At 42.6% G+C, this 23,538-nt stretch overlaps 1 protein-coding gene across 2 annotated transcripts in view; it reads left to right on the forward strand.

The window, feature by feature from the left end:
- Positions 1 to 23,538, forward strand: part of PITPNC1 (phosphatidylinositol transfer protein cytoplasmic 1) — a 255,599-nt gene that overhangs the window by 225,873 nt on the left and 6,188 nt on the right. The window contains exons 7-9 of one of the 2 annotated variants that reach the window (XM_082679166.1): positions 8,746 to 8,901; positions 11,710 to 11,773; positions 21,068 to 21,186. In XM_082679166.1, the coding sequence (XP_082535292.1) occupies positions 8,746 to 8,901; positions 11,710 to 11,773; positions 21,068 to 21,186 (339 nt within the window). The remainder of the gene's footprint in view (positions 1 to 8,745; positions 8,902 to 11,709; positions 11,774 to 21,067; positions 21,187 to 23,538) is intronic. The other variant, XM_082679165.1, reaches the window with a different exon arrangement.

The raw sequence follows: 23,538 nt of genomic DNA on the forward strand, positions 1-23,538 counted from the left end.
CGCTAGTGCCAAGAGCAAATGCTTTAAAAATAGCACTTCAGGTATTAACTGCTAACAAAGCAAGAATTGGCTGCTTCTGGCTACAATTTGCATTTGGGATTTTTTTTTTTTTTTTTTTTAAGCTGATGCATAGCAGGTGACATTTTAAGTAAAGTTTTTGGCCAGTTCTCAAGTGCACTGTGATGAAAGCTCCTTAGTGCTGTTGGCTTTTTTTTTTTTTAACACCTTTATGAGACCTACCTCACATACCATACAGTTCACCCACTTAAAGTGTAGAATTCAGTGGATTTTAGTACTTTCACAGATGTGGGTAACCATCACCACAGTCAAATTTAAAACATGTTCATCAACCCAGTAAAGAAACCCTGTATGAATTTTATTTTTTTTTATTTATTTATTTTTGGCTGTGTTGGGTCTCCGTTGCTGCGCGCGGGCTTTCTCTAGTTGCTGAGAGCAGGGTTGTGGTGCGTGGGCTTCTCATTGCAGTGGCTTCTCTTGTTACGGATCACGGGCACTAAGTGAGCGGGCTCAGTAGTTGTGGCTCATGGGCTCTGGAGCACAGGCTCAGTAGTTTTGGCGCACTGGCTTAGTTGCTCCACAGGCATGTGGGATCTTCCCGGACCAGGGCTCAAACCCGTGTCCCCTGCATTGGCAGGCGGATTCTTAACCTCTGCGCCACCAGGGAAGTCCCAGAGACCCTGTATGCTTTAGCTATCACACCCCCTATTCTTTTATCCTCAATCCCACCCCAGCCCTAGGCAATCACTAATCTTCCTATCTCTGTAGATTTCCCTGTTCTAGACGCTTCATATGAATGGGATCCTTTAATATGTGGTCTGTTGGGACTAGCTTCTTTGAAAGCACTTTAATTTTTATGCATATCCCTTTTAGGATTCAGGTTTAAGAAATGTTGGTCCAAATTTGCGGCTAAATTTTAGCTGGTTGAAACGGCCATTCATTGAAGGGGAATGAGAATAATACCACCTTGGAGTCATCAGGAAAAGTTCCTGAATGCAGGAAAAAATCTGATATTTTTCAGATTGGTTAGTTCATCTCTATTTGAGGGCTGAGCATTATGGTTACATAATATAGTAATTCCTAGCCAGTTACTGCTTAGCCCCTTTTCATTTAACATTTATCAAAGACTTCTAATTTCAGTTAACAGGGCACGCCCCTGTTGGCTATAGTCCTTTGTGGTTCAAATTGAAAGCGTAATTAATCACGGAGACTTTATATCTCAGTGAACGTTGGCTAATAATATTGCCTCTGAGATGCAAGCTGCGCTCCAGCCAGGTTGAGATCTCCTGCGGGTTTCTCCTGGCACCTCCCAGGTGTGAGACTGATCCTGACAAACCCAGGGACACAGTTTCACATGGGCTGCACTAATCAAAGCCCTTAGCATCACCTTTGTTCTGCTTTGTCCAAGTGCGAGATGGATGAAATTTGAAGGTGTGACTGACCCCGGGGAGAGGAAAGAGGAAGCCTTCTAAAGAAGATGCGCCCGCGCGGAAGGAAGTGTGACCAGCGAGGTCCATCTGGCCCCGGGGAGAAGCCCTGGCACCAGTGCGGCTCCCTCCGTAAAGATGGGCTTTAATGACAAGGGTCCAAGTTGCCATCTGCCAAGCCTGGGGAGCACCGATAGGATCCAGAGCCAGAGCTCTCACTGGGGGTGAATTTAGAAGCCCCCCAGCTGGAGGAACTTGCAGCCTGGTGCGTTCCCAGCTAGCCAGCTGCTGGGCAGAGCCCTCAAGGCAAGAGCATTGACCGAGTAGGTGAACAAGCTGTGGAAGAGTTACAGGGTAATCTAGAAGACTTCCCTTGTGAAAACCTCTCTGACTTGGTGTTAGAGGTTGGCCTGGTTCCCCACAAAAAGATATGTTGACGTCCTGACCCCCAGTACCTGAGAGTGTGACCTTACTTGGAAATATGGTCTTTACGGAGGTAATCAAATGAAAATGAGGTTCAGTGCTCTCTAATCCAATATGACTGTGTCCTTATGAAAGGGGGAAATTTAGAGACAGAGACAGACATGCACAGAAGGAAGACGACGTGAAGACACACGGGGAGGACGCCATGTGACCGGGGTGTACATCTACAAGTCAAGGAACACCAGAATTCCCAGCAAACCAAACCACCAGAATTAGCAAAGAGGCATGGAACAGATTCTCCTTTACAAGCCCCAGAAGGGACCTGCTCTACTGACACCTTGATCTGAGACTTCTAGCCTCCAGAACCGTGAGACAATAAATTTCTGTTAAGCCACCCAGTTTGTGGGTGGCTTACCACAAAGTGGCTGTTAAGTGGGTGGTACTTTGTTATGATAGCTCTAGCAGACTTATACAGCTAGGCTCCCCGTTAGGGAAACAAGCTCCACCCTAGCTTGGATGATTACTGGAAGGAAAGGATTGCATTTATCTCTGTGTCGTTCTCAACTCTTCAGGAGGAAGGCTTTTATATAACGCCTGAGATGCTCGAAGTTATCTGGTTTCAAGGCTGGCCCATCCTGACATGGGGAGATAGCTGCCCAGTGTGTCCACCTGCCAGGGAAGCTCCCAGCTTGGATGGACCAGCTCCTTTGTGTGCCCCTATGTGGTTCCAGAACCTTGGTGAAATCAGTAAAATCCCTTCCTTTAAGGGATCAGCCTACAGTAGGGCAATCTGCTTTGCTCTCTGCTTTGTCAACTTGGAACAGTGTTCCTGAAACATAAGAGAAAGAGGGAAAGGAATTGATTCTAAGATTGGAGACTATCATTTGTCCTTGGCCCAGAACCTAGTCATGAGAGTCCAATAAGCAAAAACCCTTTTCTTGGGATTTCTTCCACCACCATACTTAATGGACACTGACAGGTGACAGCTTCCAGAAAATGGAAATGCCCACCCTGCCTCTCACTGACACAAGAACACCAGCATTATGGTGGGCAGCCATATTTTTTGGCACTTATTTTTCTATACACTCAACCACAGGATAACAATAAAGTAAAGATAATCCTGCAGCACTTAAGATATTCCTGCTGCCTTTCTTCTGAGGAGCTGAGATTTGAGGAAATTGAAATCTCTTAAGGATGTTTCAGTATCATGTGCTTCTTAAAGCCCTGGGATATCTCCTGTATATCATGCATCACCTGTTGGGTGTTGGGCTGGGGACTTCACCGACATTATCCAAGTTAAGCCTTGCAACAGTCCCACAAGGGAATTAGTATTAACACCATCCTGCAGATGAGGAGACTGAAGCCCCTTCTGACAGATTGTGCCAGAATTTCAGATGAGAATCCACATGGTCTAGGAGCAGGGAGCCCAGGTCTGGGAGTCAGGTTGACCTGAGCTTGAGGCCTGGAGAACTGTGGGTAAGTCAGCAATCGCCTCTGAGCTTCAGGCTCCTCGTGTGGAGCACAGAGATGACATTTGCACCTTACGGTAGTGGTTAAACCTTGGCTGTATGTTTGGATCACCTGGGGCGCTTTTGAAATCCTGGATGCATGGACCCCACCCAAGACTGATTTGATCAGAAGCATTGGGGATTTAACCGTACTCCTCACCCCCAGAGGTTTCTTTCACAGTTCTGGAGGACAGAAGTTCTTAGTGACGGTGAGGCTCTAGGGAAGAATCCTTTCTTGCCTCTTCTGGCTTCTGGCGGCTCCAGGAGTTCTGTGGTTTGTGGCTGCATATCTCCAACCTCTGCCTCCAACTTCACATGGCCTCCTTTCTGTGTCTTCTTTTCTGTCCCTTATCAGGACACTTGTTATTGGATTTAGGGCCCACCCTCTTAATCTAGGATGAGCTCGTCTCTAGAGCCTTAGTTTCATTACATCTGCAAAGACCTTTTTTCCCAAAGAAGATCTCATTCATAGGTACTAGGGATGAAGACTTGGACATATCTTTTGGTGTGGGGGGGTCACCAACCCACTACAGAGAACTTTCACTGTGTTTTCTGATTGCACCGGGTTGGGATCCAGCAAGAGTTTGGAGATGCATAATCTCTCAGTCACACTAAAGTCAAATTTTATGTCCTTTTAAAATAGGCCAGGGCTTCCCTGGTGGCGCAAGTGGTTAAGAATCCGCCTGCCAATGCAGGGCACACGGGTTCGAGCCCTGGTCCGGGAAGATCCCACATGCCTGTGGAGCAACTAAGCCCGTGCGCCACAACTACTGAAGCCTGCGCTCTAGAGCCCTCGAGCCACAACTACTGAGCCTGTGTGCCACAACTACTGAAGCCCACGCGCCTAGAGCCCGTGCTCTGCAACAAGAGAAACCAATGCAATGAGAAGACTGCGCACCGCAACAAAGAGTAGCCCCCGCTCACCGCAACTAGAGAAAGCCCGCACGCAGCAACAAAGACCCAATGCAGCCAAAAATAAATAAATAAATTTATTAAAAATAAAAAAATACTATAGCAGCTATAGAAAGAAATACAAACTAGAAAATTAAAAAATTTTAAAAAAAGTTGTAAGAAAGATCGAGTGCTGTATGAATGGGGCAATTTAGATATTTATGTTCATAAACTCAAGTGAGAGAATGAGAGTTGAAGATAATAATTTCCAGAAGAATGAGTATTTGGGGGGAAGGTGGGGAGGAGAAATAGAGGGGGAGGGGAAAAGGCAGAAAGTTTGTAGTGACCAGAATACTTCAGATAAGACCCAGTGGTTTGATTTTTTAAATTGTATTAGTTTATCTATTTATTTTGCTCATTGTCATTCAAAGGTATTCAGCTGGATGTTCGTTTCTGATCTTGAGTTTTGATTAAAGGAGTCCTTTGGTAAATCCCTCTCCCGTACTTCCCTCCAGCTCTCTGAAAGTGAATCCCTAATTATAGGCCATGGATGAGATTTACTAGATGAAATCAGCAGCTGTGGATATGACACCAGACTCGCAAAAAATCAACACACTGTTGCCATAAAAAGCCCAATTGTTAATTGCTTCTTTGGCATCTGGCTATAACAAAAACACCCTTTCGCTGTTTAATATTCAAAGTAAATGTACTGGAAAGAACATTGGGCTAGAATTAGGGGAGGCGGGGATTCTTATCCCAGCTCTGTTACCAAGTGCCCATGGTTTGGGGACAAAACATTTCATTTTCTCAGGCCTCAGTATCCTTATCCATAAAACCGAGGGTATGAAGTCAAATTACCACTTCCAGTTTAAAAATCCCTTTCCGCATCTTGAAAATACAGCACACTTCTCATACCCATCTAGCCTTTTCCCAAAGCTCTGTTTCACGAATGCCTGATATCATTCTATAATTTTGTGGTTCGATCGGGAGCCACATGTGAATTTAAGTGTCTGCATAGTTTTCACTTTGCAGGCAGTACTTTTCAGGTCTTATTCAGAAGTGAAGTTTGCTGTGAGGCCCCACAACTCTTAATTGCTTTGGAAATGCAATCTGCCGGTGTTCCACGTTTAATATTACAGAGTCTTAACATCATTCTTGAGATGTCTGGAATCTACACGAAGATTCTAGGATAGGTATCACGTCAAGATCCACAGTGGCTGGCTGAAGGAACAAGCCGAGGCTAGTCCATGAATCAGGGACTCACATTGGGGAGGGGAGCGTGGGGTGCAGCCAGCTGACCCAGGGGCCTCCATCTTCAGGCTTCTCTCAGGCCCAGTGCACAGGACCTGAGACAAGTGAAAGCAGCTCAGGCCACGGCCACACTTCCTTTGTTGACTGGGTCCTTTGTCTCTTAAATGTCTGGGTTGCCAGGAACTTTGCCCTCTCGCTTTCAACTGCTCGCTGGCACTGCAACTGTCCTTTATTTACCCAGTTGCTAACCAGAGTAGGATAACCTCCACTCAGGTTCACGAGGGTTTGCCTGTGTGTATTCTGGTCGGCCACAGCCTGGAGGTCGTGTCTTTTGAGCCTCAAGATAGTTGTCCATGTGCTGATAATCATACTCGTCACTTGCCTCTTGCGGGAAAGTCAAAGGGCAGGTGGGAAAAGAAACCAGCTTCCCCTGTTTAACTCCAGCTCTTGTATTTTAAGTTTCCGGAACTGCTTGGCAGCCGTACATTTCCTTGTGTATAGTTTTCAAGGGTGTAGCTAATTGTATGAACTCTCGGTGAGCTCTGGGAAAAAAGCAAGCAGCATTCCTTCTCTTCATCTTTGGAGATCCAGTTATTGCATCTGTTTTGGCATCCATTTGATGCTCCTGTTTTGTTATCTCTTGCTGAGTAACAATGCATCCAAGAATTTAGTGGCTTAAAACAACAATGTATTAGTTCTCACAATTCTGCCATCTCGATTAGGCTTAGCTGGGCAGGATCTTCTGTTCCTCGTGGTATATGCTTGGACTGAAACATCAAAGACGGCTCTTTCGCTCATGTGCTGGCTTCTCAGATGGAATGAGCGAGCATCTCTCCACATGGCCCTCCACATGGCAGGCTTGGGCTTCCTCACAGCATGGTGGTCTCAGCGTGATCAAGCTAGATTTTTTACATTGTGGCAGACTTCCCATTTTCAGCTTCTCTTAAAGACCTGAACTGACACAGTGTCTCTTCTGCCACATTCTTTTGGTCAAAGCAAGTCACAGACCAGTCTAGATTCAAGGGGAGGGGAAGTAGCCTCCACCTCTTACAGGCATAGTGAGGGAGGGAATTGATGGGGGCCATCTTTGGAGATTATCTCCCATAGTCTCCCTGGTGATATATCTCTTCATTTACTGGCCTTCTGTCTTTGTTCTTTTTTTTTAATTTTTTTGTCTCTGTTGGGTCTTCGTTGCTGCACGTGGGCTTTCTCTAGTTGTGGCGAGCAGGGGCTACTCTTTGCTGCAGTGTGCGGGCTTCTCATTGCGGTGGCTTCTCTCATTATGGAGCACAGGCTCTAGGCGTGCAGGCTTCAGTAGTTGTGCCACGTGGGCTTCAGTAGTTGTGGCTCGCAGACTCAAGAGCGCAGCCTCAGTAGTTGTGGCGCACGGGCCTAGTTGCTCCGCAGCATGTGGGGTCTTCCCGGACCAGGGCTCAAACCTGTGTCCCCTGCATTGGCAGGTGGATTCTTAACCACTGCACATTTTGTGGTGTAGGAATACAGGTCAGGCAGGAATTAGTCCCATGGTCTTAAACATCACATCTTTTACCAGCAATTCCAGGGTGCTTTGGAAAGGCATTGCTATCTCTGCCCTGGACTGTAGGGCTGAGCATCAGAGGCTTCACTGACTGCCTTGGGAAGTACAATAATGGCCAACATCAGTTGGGCACTTGCTATGGGCCAAACTCTGTGCTTATGCCTTTCTCATATATCATGTTATTATCATAATCTTTCTAGGCCTATGCACATAATTTCAGTAGCAGTTTCTGGGTTGGTCCAGGTGATAAAAATATAGCTTGGCAAAGTTGGTACTAAAGATTCAAAAATGCTGCCCACACTCAAGTCCCTCCCTCCCCAGAAGTACTTATTTCCTTGGGGTAGTTATTATGCATCCTTCTTTCCTTACTCCCTTCCAGAAACCCTTTTGTCAATTCTGTATTCCATTAATTATATATGTGTCCCACTCTGGTCCCTGTCTACCCCCAGACCCACCATCTTCCTGCCACTGATACAAGTAAGGAAGGACCCTGGAGGAAAGTCAGGGAACAGAGATCATCCAAGTAGAATTGAGTCCATTCTCTGAGTGGAGGGAAGTGCCCTGCAATCACACACAGGCCATACCTTTCAGACCACACATGCACCTGGTGCCCTCGCACAACCCCCAGGGCAAAGAAATCTGGTTGAGGGGAAGCATAATGTAATACCTGGTTCTGTGCCTGCCCACAGGGTGCATTCAGTAAACACAGTTAGGACAATGATTTTTTTTTTTTTTTTGGCTGCATTGGATCTTTGTTGCTGCGCGTGGGCTTTCTCTAGTTGCGGCGAATGGGGCTACTCTTCATTGCAGTGAGTGGGCTTCTCATTGTAGTGGCTTCTCTTGTTGCGGAGCACGGGCTCTAGGCACGTGGGCTTCAGTAGTTGTGGCATGCGGGCTCAGTAGTTGTGGCTCACGGGCTCTAGAGCACAGGCTCAGTAGTTGTGGCGCATGGGCTTAGTTGCTCCGTGGCACGTGGGGTCTTCCCAGACCAGGGCCCGAACCCGTGTCCCCTGCATCAGCAGGCGGATTCTCAACCACTGCGCCACCAGGGAAGCCCCAGGATAATGATTATTATAGTATTACTTTATGTAAGAATATCAGCAGGGAAACTCCCTGGCGGTCCAGTGGTTAGGACTCTGCAATTTCACTGCCGAGGGCACGGGTTCAATCCCTGGTCGAGAAAGTAGGATCCCGCAAGCAGCGTGATATGGCCAAAAAAAAAAAGAATATCAGCAAACCCAGAGCCAGTGCACACCCTGAAAAACCCTACTGAGGTAGTAGATAGCATTTTTTATATTTCATTTATGTATTTTCATAGCTTTATTGGCATCTAATTTATATACCATAAAGTTCATCCATTTAAAGCGTTCAGCTCATTGGTTTTTAGCATATTTACAGAGTTGTGAGCCATCACCTTAAATCTAATTTTAGGGCATTTTCATCACCTCAAAAATAACTTCGTTCCCATAGCAGTGATCCCCATACTATCTCCCTCCCCCGGCCTTAGGCCACTTATCTACGTTTTCCGTACATTTGCCTATTCTAGGTATTTTACATACATGGAATTAGACACTGTGTCTTTGGCTGACTGGTTTCTTTCGCTTGGCTTCCCTTATTCACTTATTTCGTGTAAAAAGATGGTTGAACTTTTAAGTTATCATTTCTTTGATTTTTTTTTTTTTTTCTCCAGGATCCTAAACACTTCAAGTCAGAGAAGACAGGACGAGGCCAGTTAAGGGAAGGCTGGAGAGATAGTCATCAGCCCATCATGTGTTCCTACAAGCTGGTGACCGTGAAGTTCGAGGTCTGGGGGCTTCAGACCAGAGTGGAACAATTTGTACACAAGGTAAGTAAATGGACAGCAGTTCCTGGGCTATGGACAAAGTAATTGTCTTTGTTGTGAGCTGGAGTGCCCAATGCCCAACAGATGTATAAGCGCTGAGCCAACACGAGGTACCTGCATCTAGAAAACCCGGTTTTCATGAAAATGCATTTTGTCTACTGTTTAATTTTCTTCCACTAATAGATATCTTACACTTTATCTCACATTCTGTGACCTCCATGTCTATTGGGTGAGTATGTTCAGGAAGTTGGGCTTTCAAAATATACTTCTCTCTTTGGCATCAGGCTAATCTAGTTCCAGAGAGAGGTACTTGTACTTGGTCCTTGGGTACTCAGGTTCAGACAGAAGCACAGGGTTTATCTGTATGTGCAGAGTCCCCCCAAGGACAGATCTCACTCAAAAGATCCTGCAAATGTAGACACCTGAGGTAGAAGTTGCCCCAAGAGACAGAACAGGAAATCCCAGTGGTCCCATTAGATGGTGTACCCCAGCATTTCTGCCCTTTTAATAATTCTGCTACCAAAGAATTATTAACAACCTCAAAACACAGATTTCAGTTGTATGCCTACTTTGACTAAACATGTTAATGTTGTAGCAGGAACCCATTTGGGGTGATGATTTAAGTTTGTTAGGGGCTTCTAACATAACTCTTATCCTTATGGAAATTAATGGGAAATACAATGTTGAGCATTGCCCTTTGTAACTCCTATTTTCATGAAAATAAATACTATCCAAGTTGTCTCTACATTCCAGATAGGCTGGATATCTGTTTATTTTTCCACTTAAAAACTGATAAAGAATAGCTTTCTGAAATTCTTTTGGGGGCACTGGAATTTAACCTTAATGCACTGAGCTTTTTGTTACTTAGATGGATTTATCTACTGATCTTGGGGGGGGGGGCAGTTGACAATAAAATGTGTAAATCTTGAATTTGGGTCCAAGAAAGAGATTGAACTTGGGCTCCTGATAATAGCAGACCCTGGAGCAAATTTGAAGCAGAGAAGTGTACTGATCTGCTGAGCTCCAGAATCCATTCTGCCCAGCCCGGGGTGGGAGCCAAGTGGCACACAGAGAAATCAAGTTCTGGGACCTCTTGTTTCCCTGCTGTGTCCCAGGTATTAAGCAGGAAGACAGTCCGGGCTCTCAGAGTAAATATTTTCCAGCCTCAGCTCTGGGTCGAGCTCCAGCTATATATTCTTGACTTCCTACAACATCCCACCTTTTTTTATAAACCCCAAATGATCTCCTCTTATCAGGGCCACTACCATAGTATGTTTTATTATCTCCTCTTCTCACAAAGCATATTTAGATTGCCACAGGGCCCACTGCGTTTCTTTTCTAGTTTTGAGAATCCATTTCTTTAAAATACTTGCAAGAATTACGCTCTAGTAATAGGCATTCCCATTGCCCATTTCCAAATATAATGAAGTGTTATCAACACCCCCAAAACACACCTGCTGTGGCACATGAGCCACTAATGAGTATCTGAGGCTAGCATTTGCATGGGTTTTAAGTGCCAGGGATGCCTTTCTCTGAACACCTTTGTGTTTGAAGAATCTATTCACAGTTAAGGGGGAAAAATGTTCGAAAGGGAGCCATTAGCACATTATTGAATTCTTGTTTCCAGTAGACAGCTGTGTTGTGCTTAATGCAATAGGGTGTATTTACTGATGCCTCAATGCAGTTCTTTTGATTTCCATGAATTTGACACACTCAGCACTCAAGTGTGTATGGCTTCATGTTGTTTCTTATTTTCATTACATGTTTCCTCCTTCCGAATTACAAAAGCCTCACTAGATATCCAGAGGCCTGGAGTAATAAACACTTCATTATGAAAGCTTCCCTTGTTCCTGCAAATTCACTGAATTAAAATCCTTCATTTATTGAAACATGCTTGAACCTTCTGCAAGAGGTTTTTGACAATTGCTAGATTTGTTTGGCAGGAAGAAAGGAATGTTGGAGGGAGAGCGTTGAGTATCTAAGAAATGTAAAAAGGCATATTTACAGAAGAGAGAAAAAGAATACCATGAAATAAAAGCACATAAATGGTGTATAACACACAAACCCTCTAGAATTATTTTTCTTAGTCTTCTATTGCCGTTATATGTCACCATAAGAAACAATTTCATTCCTTTTGTCTCCAGTTAAGTTCATTATTCCCATTACGTTCTACTCTGGTTCAGGTCTCTTATTTCATCTCTTTCAAGAATAGTTGACTAAACTGCTCCCCCCCCCGCTTTTATTACATGAAAATCAAGCCTAGAAAGATATTTACTTCTCTTGAATCCCACACCTTCAATTATTTTTTAAAAAAATTTAGCAATATTTAGGATACTTCATTAGAAAAGAGAGAGTTTTAAGTGCTTTTGGCTTAGAAGTGACTTGCTTCCCGGACAAATGTTCTTGATTTCCAACATTTATGACCTCCTGGCACCACTGAGACGTACCCTTCCGCAAAAGAAAAGTAGAACCTGTTTTAGGTAAAAATAAATGAAGAGAAAAATCTTAAGGTGATCAGTCCTAGAGATTCATTCCAGTCACTGCTGTGTGACTGCCAAGTCGTTGTCATTAGTGTGAACAACCTCCAGCCCAACTTTCAAATAAGATAAAGAGATTAATTTACAGCAAGTGTATGGACACCATGGAAAGGGCTGAGAGTAAGTATGTCAGCCCCTAATTGTCATCACATATGGCCAGAGGGATGGAGAAATTTGTAATTGCCAGGATTCCAAGAATTGGGAACCATCCCTTTTCCAGATAGTTTTAATCAAACCTCGTATTCTGTCAAACATCCTTCTTTTGCTTTTTTAGGTGGTCCGAGATATTCTTCTGATTGGACATAGACAGGCTTTTGCATGGGTTGATGAGTGGTATGGTAAGTCAACTTCCCCAAAATGACTCATAGAACAACTTCATAACATGTTGGCTTGGGCTTTCAGTCCATCTGGCTTCAACTGCTACCTAGAAAGACAACAACAAAGGCAGGGCTATTGCTTCCTGTATTGGAAACAGCACTGTCCATGGGACATAATGAAGAAGAATGTAGTGATAGAAGCTTGGTCTAAAATAACCACAACACTTAGTTATTGACTAAGTAGGACCTCAGCATGTTTGATGCTTACATACTTGATAATGCAGGGCTCCATAATTCTCTGTCGGATGGGCTTCAAACCCATCCTGATTTATCCCAAACTTCAAGATCAGTGCCGTGTGAAGCATCATATCAAGTGAAAGCAGTCCTTTGATTTAGAGACTATTGGAAACACCCCCTCACCAAAAACATAAGGACTCTGTAAGAATTCAAGGACAAAGGCATTGGTACCACCTTATTTCTAACTGAGACTATTGTTCTGGCTTTTTTAAAAATGCTTTGGGAAGAATTAAACAAGTTCTGTATATTTTCAGTAAATGGAAAGAAACAAGGTTTGTTTCATCCCATGATGGATGGAGGACCCTTCCCATATCCCCAGTGCTATCATTTTGTCCACATGAATCCTTGACATTCCCAGAATCAGTCATCGGAGGCTAGTGTCCTTGACTATAAAAAGAAACAAACTATAAAAAGAAACAAATGTGACTTGGGTCATATCTGATTGCCTAATGAAATGCCCTTCTCCTTGGCCTTTTCCTAAGTCACATTGAATTTGTTCTCAGTGTAACCTAGATTGCATTTGGGTGCCTTTCTGTCATTGTTCCACCAATCCCTTCCCTCCTCTTAGCAGAAGGTATCAAATTTGAAGTGAAAAGTTACATTGGACTGAATGGGCAAAGACAGTGATTGTTATTAATGTTGTTAGCTGTTTCTGACCACATTTCAAAAGACAGGGTTCTGTAGGCTATGGGAGTGCTTTTTTTTTTTTTTTTTTTTGCACAATTTTCCCAGATCCACGTCTTCTGAAAAGCAAATGCATCTTTGCATCTTCCTGGGTTTGCTCAAATGCAGACCTCTGGAAGAGACTCTTTGGAAAGATCATCATTTGCTTTCTCTTATCACATACCCCGAGGACGCTGCTCACAGGCAGCCATATTGTCACGCCTCCTGAACACATATCTGTGGTTGTCTATTGAGAGACAGAGGGAGGGAGAGTCTCCTGTGATTAAGTCCCCAGATCATTAAACAAATCTTTCTGGTTGTTTTTTTTCTGGAGAACTTTTCTCAGATTCTTAAGGGGAGTACAGACACCCCAAAGGTTAAGAACTGCTGGTCTCCCCCAACTAGCACTCCACCACGCTCCTGGCATCCTTGCCACCGACACTAAGGGAATTTCAAAAGGTTGTTCAAATAAGAGGCTCAAAACTGGTGAGAAGTTTGGCAAGTGAACAGAGGCCTGAAGGGCCAAAGCTCTGCCACACTGAAGAGCAAGAGACAGGCACTTCAGTAGATTTCTCTTGAGTGCCAGGATGCCTTAGAGGACTTTTCGGAAAAGGCAGCATCAAAAAGGGTAGCCGTGGGCTTCCCTGGTGGCGCAGGGGTTGAGAGTCCGCCTGCCAATGCAGGGGACACGGGTTCGTGCCCCGGTCCGGGAGGATGCCGTGGAGCGGCTGGGCCCGTGAGCCATGGCTGCTGGGCCTGCGCGTCCGGAGCCTGTACTGCGCAACGGGAGAGGCCACAGCAGTGAGAGGCCCGCGTACCGCAAAAAAAAAAAAAAAAAAGGGTAGCCGTGCCCTGATTAAGAGGACAAAACACTGCAAGCCTGTTGATCAGAAAAGAGAATTTGAGTAGAGGCAAGATATAGAAAAAGAAAATGTGGGCGGGAGTCTAGTAAGGGAATGGCTGGAGTGCAGAGGATGGGGGCCGATTCTTTTCCATCTCACCTGAGCCTGAAGCAAGAAGAGACTTAAAAGACTTTTAGTCCAAAACAAAACAAAACAAAACTCAGACTATTACAGGGGCCCAAAGTTAGAATAATGCATCAAAGGAAGACCTTTGAGATGAGAACATCTACTTAAGATGGGTGAGGTGGAGACAGGAATTAACTCAGAGAGTCTACTGACAAAAAGCCCTTTCTGTATCTGAGTGCAGAAAAAAAGTGTGTGGTTTAGCAGATATAGATGGTCAGGGCACCTTGTACTCCCCAGAGAAGGCATCCATCCATTATATATACAATCCTAGCCCCAACCAAAACAAGCAGCGTTTTCACTCAGCAAGGGGTCTGAGACCCACCCCATCAATTTCATTTAAATTACTGGCATCATTGCCCCCAGCTGAGCTGCTTGCCAGGCAAACAGTAGCTCCTTCATTACACAGATGCAGACACTCAGTCAAATAAATGAAAATAGCCCTGCTCACAGCCCCTTATTCAAGGTAATGCTGCAGAGTGCGGGCCTTTCAGGTAAATGGCTGTGTCACCGCCCACCAGAACAGACCTTCAGTTTTGGGTACCTGAAGTTGCTTATTTCTCTTTGGTCTCTACAGGCTCAGTGAGGCGCTCATAGTAAACATGGAAAAGGTTCAAAGTAAAGAAATCCTTTCCTGTAGCTTATGGCACTTATTCTGCAAGTGGGCCTGCCACATCAGCGTCCTTGGGGTACTTGTTACAAGTTCAGATTCTCAGACCCCACCCCAACCTGCTGAATCAGATACTCAAGGGGTACAGCCCAGCAATCTGTGTTTTAACAAGCCCTCCAGATGAATCCGATGCTCGCTAAAATTTTAAGAATGACTTTAAATCAGATTAGATTGAAGGGACAGTTTAATTAATTCAATCCAAATGTAATTATACTAGAGAGTGGTAGATGTCTTCAGGGCCAACTGCTAAACTCTGATGACTTGTAAGCATTAGGAAAAAGGCGCCCCTTCTGGGCAGTTTCAGCAGGTGCTGTCAGCTTAGGGCTGAATTTTAGCTCCATTGACCTCCTGGGCTGTGTGTTCCTACAGTGCCCAAACTGGACACCCTTATGCACTGGCAGCCCAGGATGATCTCTTTCTCCCTGATTAGACTCACCACCTCCAGTGCTTAATTAAGAGTAAAAAAAAAAAAAAAAAGACACTGTAGATGATGGTGATCATTTCTTGCCCAAGGATTAATTTTGTATCTTTTCTGAATTTCAGCATTTGACTGTCACATAACTATTTCCTAAAACAGATTTTATTCTGCTCTTGTACATTGTAAAATATAACCATTTCCACTGCTGGAGGAATTGAGTTTGTCTTTCAAAGCCTTGATTGGTCTTTATCCATGAGCCTTGGGTGTCTCCTGCATGACTGCAACACTAATCAGAAGAAACAACTGCACATTTCAGAAGGTGGGGTGAAAGGGGAGGTGGATAAAAATAGGCAGCCCTGCTTCACCAAAGCATGGTTTTGCTTCACAAATCTGACAGTATTTTGAGAGAGGAACACAGAGGGTTTCCCAAGGGAGGTTGTGATTGAGTGGAACCTCGTGAATCCTGACCCTTCTAACAAAGTAGAGGTGGTAGCTCTGGCTAGTATAGATGAAACTCCCTCATGAAAGTGACATAGAAATCATTCTGGAGTCTTTAGAGCAGCCTAACAACGAGAGAAGCAAGCTCAAGGTGGAGAAAGAAGCCAACTTAGGGACTGGCATTAGCTGACTGAGTTCACCAAGCCAGCATTTTCCAATGGCCTCAGGTTTCCTGAAGCATGAACTTGAGTGCTGTGGCCCTTATGCAACATTTTATGTGAGTGTGCTTACCTTCATTTTTCCGGGGAGAGAACCCATTGCTCTCCATCACATTTTCAAAGGGATCTGTGATGCGCCCGCCTCCACCTCCCCAAATTAAGAGCTGTGGGAAAAAAATCACAACTAGAGATTACAATTCTAGATCTTAGTGGTCTGAATTACATGGAAAGGGTATGCACCAAGCCTTGAGGATTGGCTACTTTCACTACAAAAAAGTAAACTATTTATAACAAGCATCTGTTGAATTTATAACCATTTTAAAGAGTTTAAAAAAAAGAAAAAAAGCACTTCCCAAAGCATGGCCACCATTCTGCTGGAGTCAAAGGTGTATCAGACCTAATTCATGATTGCTGGAGCTTCCTCTGACCAACCACTTGTTTAAGACTTCCATTTTGACTTAGAGAAAAAAAAAAAATTACTTCAGTAGGCTGAGGAGCCTGGAAATAGAGAGAAAACATTTGTAGAAGGAAATAAACTATAATGTGCCATTGGACAGGCCACTGAATTAGGGTATATGATGCTTTATTCAAATTGTCGCCACTGCAGCTGTGCAATACAATGAAGGAAAATCCCTGCTTGCAGACATTTTGCTCCATGTCATTTGCAGTTTCTCTGTTCGTTCAAATGACTTCTATCCTGAAGACTTTTCAAATATACAGTCTTGCCTTCACTTCCAGTGAAATAAACCTGCCTTCTTTAATAAAATGAAAATTGCCACCAGAAACAAAGTTGAAAGACTAACAGAAGCTATCTGCAACATGAGTAGCCAACAGAGGACTAATATCTACAGTATATAAATCAAAAATCCAACAACTCAATAAAAAAAAAGGTTAAGAACATAAATAGGTAAACCATGGAAGAAGAAATGCAAATGACCAATAACCTCACTACTAATCACAAGAAACGTAATGAGAACAGCAAGAAGATATGACATTGGCCCATCTGATAGCCAAAGTTTTAAAGAGCGATAATAATCCAGTTTTGGATAGGTGGGAGAACACACTGACAGTTTCTGTATAAAAAGTGATAGGGCTTCCCTGGTGGCGCAGTGGTTGAGGGTCCGCCTGCCGATGCAGGGGACGCGGGTTCGTGCCCCGGTCCGGGAAGATCCCACATGCCACAGAACGGCTGGGCCCGTGAGCCATGGCCACTGGGCCTGCGCGTCCGGAGCCTGTGCTCCACAACGGGAGAGGCCACAACAGTGAGAGGCCCGCATACCACAAAAAAAAAAAAACAAAACAAAAAGTGATAGTGATAAGTACAAATAACCTGTGACCCAGTAATTCCACTTCTAGATATTTGTTCTTGAGGAATACACATGTTCGTGAATATAAATACGAAGCTGTTCAGTGTGGTGTTGTTTATAAGAGCTAAAATCTAGTGTCCGTGTAAACGTCCCTTAGCAGAAATATGGTCAAGTAGACTATGGTAGACTCATACTATGAATATTGTGTGTAACAGTTAAAAAGAATAAGGTAGTTCTCTACATACTGGTATGGAAATATGTTTTTCCCATTAGTGGAAAAAGTCAGCCAGAATAATATGTATCGTATGGTATACTATAGTATGATTCCATAAATGTGAAATTAAGTGAGACTGTGTGTAATAGTAACATACACGTGAATTCATAGGAAAAAATCTGGCAGTTATCTCCAGAAGGAACAGTGCTGATAAGGGAAGTTAAAAGGAATTACTCTGTTTTCTCTATGTAATCCAGTGCTACTTGAATTATTTCTATGGAAAATAATTCATGCATTACTTGAGTGATTCAATGAGTAAATAATAAGTGAAATCCGCATTTTATAACAAAGCAGAAAATAGTTGAAGCAGACCAAGACTCATACAGAGGTATATCTTGCTTAGTACATGGTTTAAGAAATTGAAGAAGCTTCTCAATTAACGAATCCCCTGAATCCAGAGCTTCTTTGACGAAGCTGAGCTGGTGGTAGAGAAAAGGGTTCTTTCTACCCAGGCCAATTCAGTGTGACCTCTACATGCTGGGACAGAAGTCTGGGGTCTGCTTACTCTCCTCACCTGAAGGAGGACGAGAAAGAGAAGGACAGAAATGGTCTTGCAAGAGGGCAAAGACAGAAAATCTTGCGATGAAGAGGGCATTTATACCCCCAGATTATCAGTCACACTCGGATAGCCAAGTGTCAAAGATACTAGGACATGCCTTCCTTATCAGAAGAAATTTGGTACTAGTTCCAATAGTCTCTTAAATCAGGGAGTTAGGCCAGTGTTATTTAAGAACACTTCATTTAAGAAACTTTACTTAAGAAAAGTAAATTATGACCTTTCAAATCTATAAAGTAAGGGGTGATTATTGATCAGTTTATTTGCAAAATAATTGACATACGATTCCTTTGAGTTTCCCTGATACACATAAGCATTTGTTTGCTGGGAGCAAAGAGATCTGAACCTAAACTGTGAGAAGTCACTCTGATCATTGAAAATCAATCAGTAATGAAGATGAATCATCTCCAAAAGTGTAATCTGTCATTGTGTGTGTGTAATTGAATTTACTAAAAAATTGATTCATGTGTAGATTTTGAGGTAATATACTTTGCTGAAGCAAGACATAATGCATTCTACCAGATAACCTGAATAGGAACATTTTCACTTAATTAGGCTTTCCATAAATTATTGAGGAATATTGAAAATGTTGACATCATTTCCATAAGCGTGTATGGTATGCGAGGATAGTTCAGGATTTAGACAAAAGTACTGGGTTGGCCTAAAAGTTCATTTGGGTTTTTCCATAACATCTTATGGAAAAACCCAAATGAACTTTTAGGCCAGCCCAATATTTTCCTTCAGCATTGGCTGGGACCAAGTTATCATCAGCTTTTAGAGAACTGCTAGAAATGTTCTTTGGGTTTTTTTGTTTTTGTTTTTTGGCCATGCTGCTCGGCTTGCAGGATCTGTTTCCTGACCAGGGATTGAACCCAGGCCACGGCAGTGAAAGCACTGAATCCTAACCACTAGGCCACAGGGGAACTCCCTAGAAATGTTCATTCTTATGTGGTCTAATTGAGAGATTTTTTTTTCTTTTAGACGAAATTTTCTGCAACTTGGTTTCTTAACTCTTCATTTTAAGAAAAAAGGAATCATGTTTCTAGAATAGGCAAAAATTCTAGAAAAAATATATCTTACCTATTTGCAAATTGATGGTATCCATCTTCTAATGACCTCAAATAATCGATTTTAAAATAATGTTCTCTTTTTCTTTCTTACAGAAGTAATGCATATTTGATATAGAAAACTTAGAAAATATAGATAAACAAAAAGGAGAAAATGAAAATTACCTGTAATTCCAACTCCTCAAAACAATCACTCTTTTAACATTTTGAAGTGTACCCTTTCAAAAGTCTTTTTTAAGTGTATATAATGCTTTTCTGGTAAAAAAAAAAAATGATTTCTTTTACCTCCAATTTTTTATTTAACAATATACCAAGGACATTTCTCTATAGTGTTAAATATCCTTCTGCATCATTTTTAACCACTGCATAATACCATCAGGCCCCTGAGTTGTTTTTAATTTTTCACTATTATGAACAAGATAATAATGAGTATCTTTGTTATTAAATCTTTCTTCACATCCATAAAAATTGAGATATCTTTGAAAGCCCATAGTCACACAGTTTAAGCCCCTCTCTTAACATTGAGCTAATTAAAAATAAAGAATGATTTCCTTTGAGATTCACTAGAACAAAGAAATGAAACCGCCTTTGTTTTTGTTTTCAAAATTACTGGCATGCCAGCGAGGGGGGAAATAAAGTGTCTAATGAACATATGTATGAAGAAATTTTAAACTTTTAACTTAAAATGACCTAAGTATTCATTCCAGGTGTATTTGTGTTTAAGAATTTTGATCACCAGCCATTGAAATTAAAGTGATTGTATTGAAAGGATGTTATTATTGTTAACTAAGACGCATTTGTTCTAATCACAAAGCAGCATCTCTTTACTGCTTTCCATTTGCCTTGATTTTCTAAAAGAAAAGCATGCTCTTTGCTTGGCCAGACTGTTGCTTGGCTTTCTTGATACTTACATTGCTTATGGACAGCATTTTTGATTAACGGTTTCGGGGTGTGGAGGGGGACCATCAGCTAAATAAAATAGCCCAGGTGTGGATTTAGAGCTGCCCTCCATCTTGGCCGCAAGACTACCCTGAATTAATTCATCAACTTCTGGCAAGTCTACCCTTTAGAATTGAAGAGACTCTCACATGACACACATGGATTGATATAAAAAGACACCGGACCACATCATGCAGAAACGACTTAAGGAAAAATTCCAGCTGCACATAACCCGCTCTACGTCCCCACCAAGCTAACTAGTGACCAAGGCAGTAGCTTGATTAACCAATTGTTGTGCATGTACCATTCATTGTAAAGAGTCATGAAGTTAAATTCTGCTGTGAGAGTCTCAGAAGAATGCCCATCTGGGGAAATTGCAAATAAAATGTTGTAAAGCAACCAAGGAGTGGAGTGGGGAGTGGAGGATAAAGCAACAGAAGTATTTAATGTGAGACTAATTGTTATTTTTATGTTTCACCTATTGAAGATAACAGGTTCTTTGTTGAAGTTTTTTATCAGTTGGATTTAGACAAGGCTTCTCAACCTTGGCACCACTGACATTTTGGACCAAATCATTCTTTGCTGGGGAGGCAGGGAGGACTGTGCACTGTAGGATGTGCCACAGCATCCCTGGCCTCTACCCACTACATGCCAGTAGCACCTCCACCCCAGTTGTGACAACCAAAAATGTCACAAAACTGTCCCCTGTTGAGAACCACTGGATTAAGAAATTAGCATTCTGAAATACTGAAAAAGTAAAGACTCAGGCCAAACATCATCATGTCATGTGCCATTTTATTTAGAGATCAGTGTGGGTGGAAGTAGTGCCACCCATCTTTGTGCTATTATGCTAGACTTGAAGTTCAGTGCAGACCTGTACTCTCTGACACCATGTATTCTGTGCAGAAATACCTCTCTGTGTGAGCATTGCACCAAATCTCACTGGTAGCAGTGAGCATCATTTCTCTGCCCTCTACGTCATGTCTCTTACAATAGCAATGAAAGTGTTCTTTCTGTTGAATGCATTGTTGTAAAGAATCTCCAAATCTGTTTTGAAAGGTATATGGAAGGTAAGTATTAGACCACACAGGCCTGACCCTGTCCCTTAAAGGGATCTTCTAACCATGCTTTTAGGAGATCTCAGGCTGCAGCCCTATCCACGAGCTGATACTTTCTACCCACCTAGCTCATTTTACAAGAATCACCCCTAAATAATTTCCACTCTTTTCAGTTCTAAGACTATTTTGACTTAACTTCCTTGTATTCACTCCCCCTTTGGCTGGTTTGCCTAACTTTATGATTGACTCTTCATAAAGTTAGTGAGTTCCCTGCTTTTTACTCCTCTCTCTGGCTTCTGCTAAGCTGCCATCTTCCCCTGAAGTCTCCCCCATTGAAAGTTTGGATTTAATAACGGAAGTTGCCAACATCTTGACCTTCTTTCAGATATGACAATGGATGATGTTCGGGAATACGAGAAAAACATGCATGAACAAACCAACATAAAAGTTTGCAATCAGCATTCCTCCACTGTGGATGACATAGAGAGCCAGGCCCAAACAAGTGTATGTAGAATTTTTAAAACATGTTGCCCACCCTTTACCAAACATACACATAAACTGATCTTTGAAAAGACTTCAAATGCATCAGTTCTCAAACTTCCACAAAAAAGCGTCATCACCCAGAGGCTGTTGGTGAAGAACCTGAGCTGGGTCTTAATTGGACAGTGTTACCTCTTGCTTCCAGACATTTCCATTCTTTAACGCTGCTTGACTCGGGGGGGTTATTTCGGTCATAAAACCAAGAGCATGTAGAGTGGAAACATTGTGTGGCCTGCACCACAAAAGAACAGAGGGGTGAAAACAGACGTCCTAAGAAAGCTAGACCATCAATGCCAGTAACTTTTAAAGACATAGTTAACACTCATTCATTTAAGTCGTTCATTCTGGCTCATCTAGTATTTTAGGTTTCTTTACATTTGCTTTGAAATGCTTTCTAGGGCTCTTTATGGCTCTCTGACCCAATCACTTCCTTTTTACTTAGGTTCATGTCCAGATGGGGCTGCCATCTGTGCATACATACTGGCTGAGCAGCGAAGGTGTGGTGAGCTAGATCTAGCCCGGGACTTAAGCATCAGAGAACCTGAGGTTATTTAATGGCACATTGGTGATTGAGAGCTGACCGTACGGTGTATGCCAGCATCTTAAATATAGTTCTATCTCAATCATTCGTGCTAATGAAGAGGCGTGACAGATAACAAAGAAAAATGTAATCGCCAAGTCATTTAAATGTATCTTTGGCCAGAGCTGTGATCTCTTTGGGTGCCAGCTTGAGCCCACATGTCTGTTAGCCCCACAGTAATACACGTTAGATATTTAAGAAATTGACAGCGTAGTTACAGAAAATTGACAGATGGCTATTGTTGTAAATGCTTTAGATATGCAAAGACCTTTGGTTGCACTTTGGAAATTTCTAGTGAACTTTTGAGGGCATGTCTTTGGAATGTGCCCTGTAAAACCTATGTGCTGCTATTGGATGCATGTGACTGCCCTTGAGGTTGAAATGGACTTCCTCCCCATTTTGGATGCAGTGATTGGATTTGCAGAAAGCTCTTTGGATCAGGAGGTGTTCCTCTGTAGGCACCGACCAGTTCCTATAGGACTTCCCCTTTCCTCTCTCCCTGTTCTAAAGTTAGAAGTGCTCATTAAGGAAACTGTCCTTGAATTTCTATCACTTTCAATTACCTTTTCTTTAGGAACGTTAGACACCTGTTCCCTCTCAGCTGCTCTCTGAAAGCCACTCACTATATATAAGCACCACAAGACAAAGGAAGCCAGAGGAAAGGGGAAGATGCCAGGTAGCCAAAGGATACTAAACAGTGCTTTCCTCATTCTAAGTTCTTACACCTTATTGAATTTGTTACAATATTGCTTCTGTTTTATGTTTTGGTTTTTTGGCCTGGAGGCATGTGAGATCTTAGTTCCCCGGCCAGGGATGGAACCCTCACCCCCTGCATTGGAAGGCGAAGTCTTAGCCACTGGACCACCAGGGAAGTCCCAACGTGGTTACCTTTAAATGCTTACCACCATTTCCCTTATTCTTTGAATTCCATCAAATTGGGGGTCATTTATTTTTCTATATTTTTCTTCTCTATCATAATGAAAAAGTTGAAATCAAGGGGCTGCTGTCCATCAGGAATAAAAACTGCATGGGTGCTCAGTAAATTTAAATCATTGACCTGAGTAGAGACAAACTAGATTGAAATTAGGCAAAATGAACATCCATGGCCACGGGCAATAAGGAAAATAACAGTCTCCTATTCAATTGAGTAGGTTCAATACTTTCAAGGAAGAGAACTTCTAAGAGACTCTGAACGGGAGTGTAAAATCAAACTTCTGTACTTTGGATGATTTCTGCCCCCTGCTGGATGTGTGGAGTGGAGCACTATATTCAGCCACTTGTATAGAAAACCTGATTTTTCAAAGATGATATCATTTATTATAGCAGAAACATACTGCTGAGATTTTGCTGACGTTCACTGAAATTTTTCTGAGTCTCAATTTGTTTTTATTTTTCTTATACTTTTTTTAAACATCTTTATTGGAGTATAATTGCTTTACAATGGTGTGTTAGTTTCTGCTTTATAACAAAGTGAATCAGATATACATATACATATATCCCCATATCTCTTCCCTCTTGCGTCTCCCTCCCTCCCACCCTCCCTATCCCACCCCTCCGGTGGTCACAAAGCACGAGCTGATCTCCCTGTGCTATGCGACTGCTTCTCAATTTTGTTTTGAAATACCTCCTTTTAAAGAACTTAATCTTATTTCTGAGCTTGTTTAATAGTCTTAGTATTTTTTTAAAGTGGTAAGTTTACAGGTACAGTTCTTGCTATATTCTGAATTTCATATTCT

Source organism: Grampus griseus (genome assembly GCF_964374135.1).
Source record: "Grampus griseus genome assembly, chromosome: 20".
Taxonomy (NCBI): Eukaryota; Metazoa; Chordata; class Mammalia; order Artiodactyla; family Delphinidae; genus Grampus; species Grampus griseus.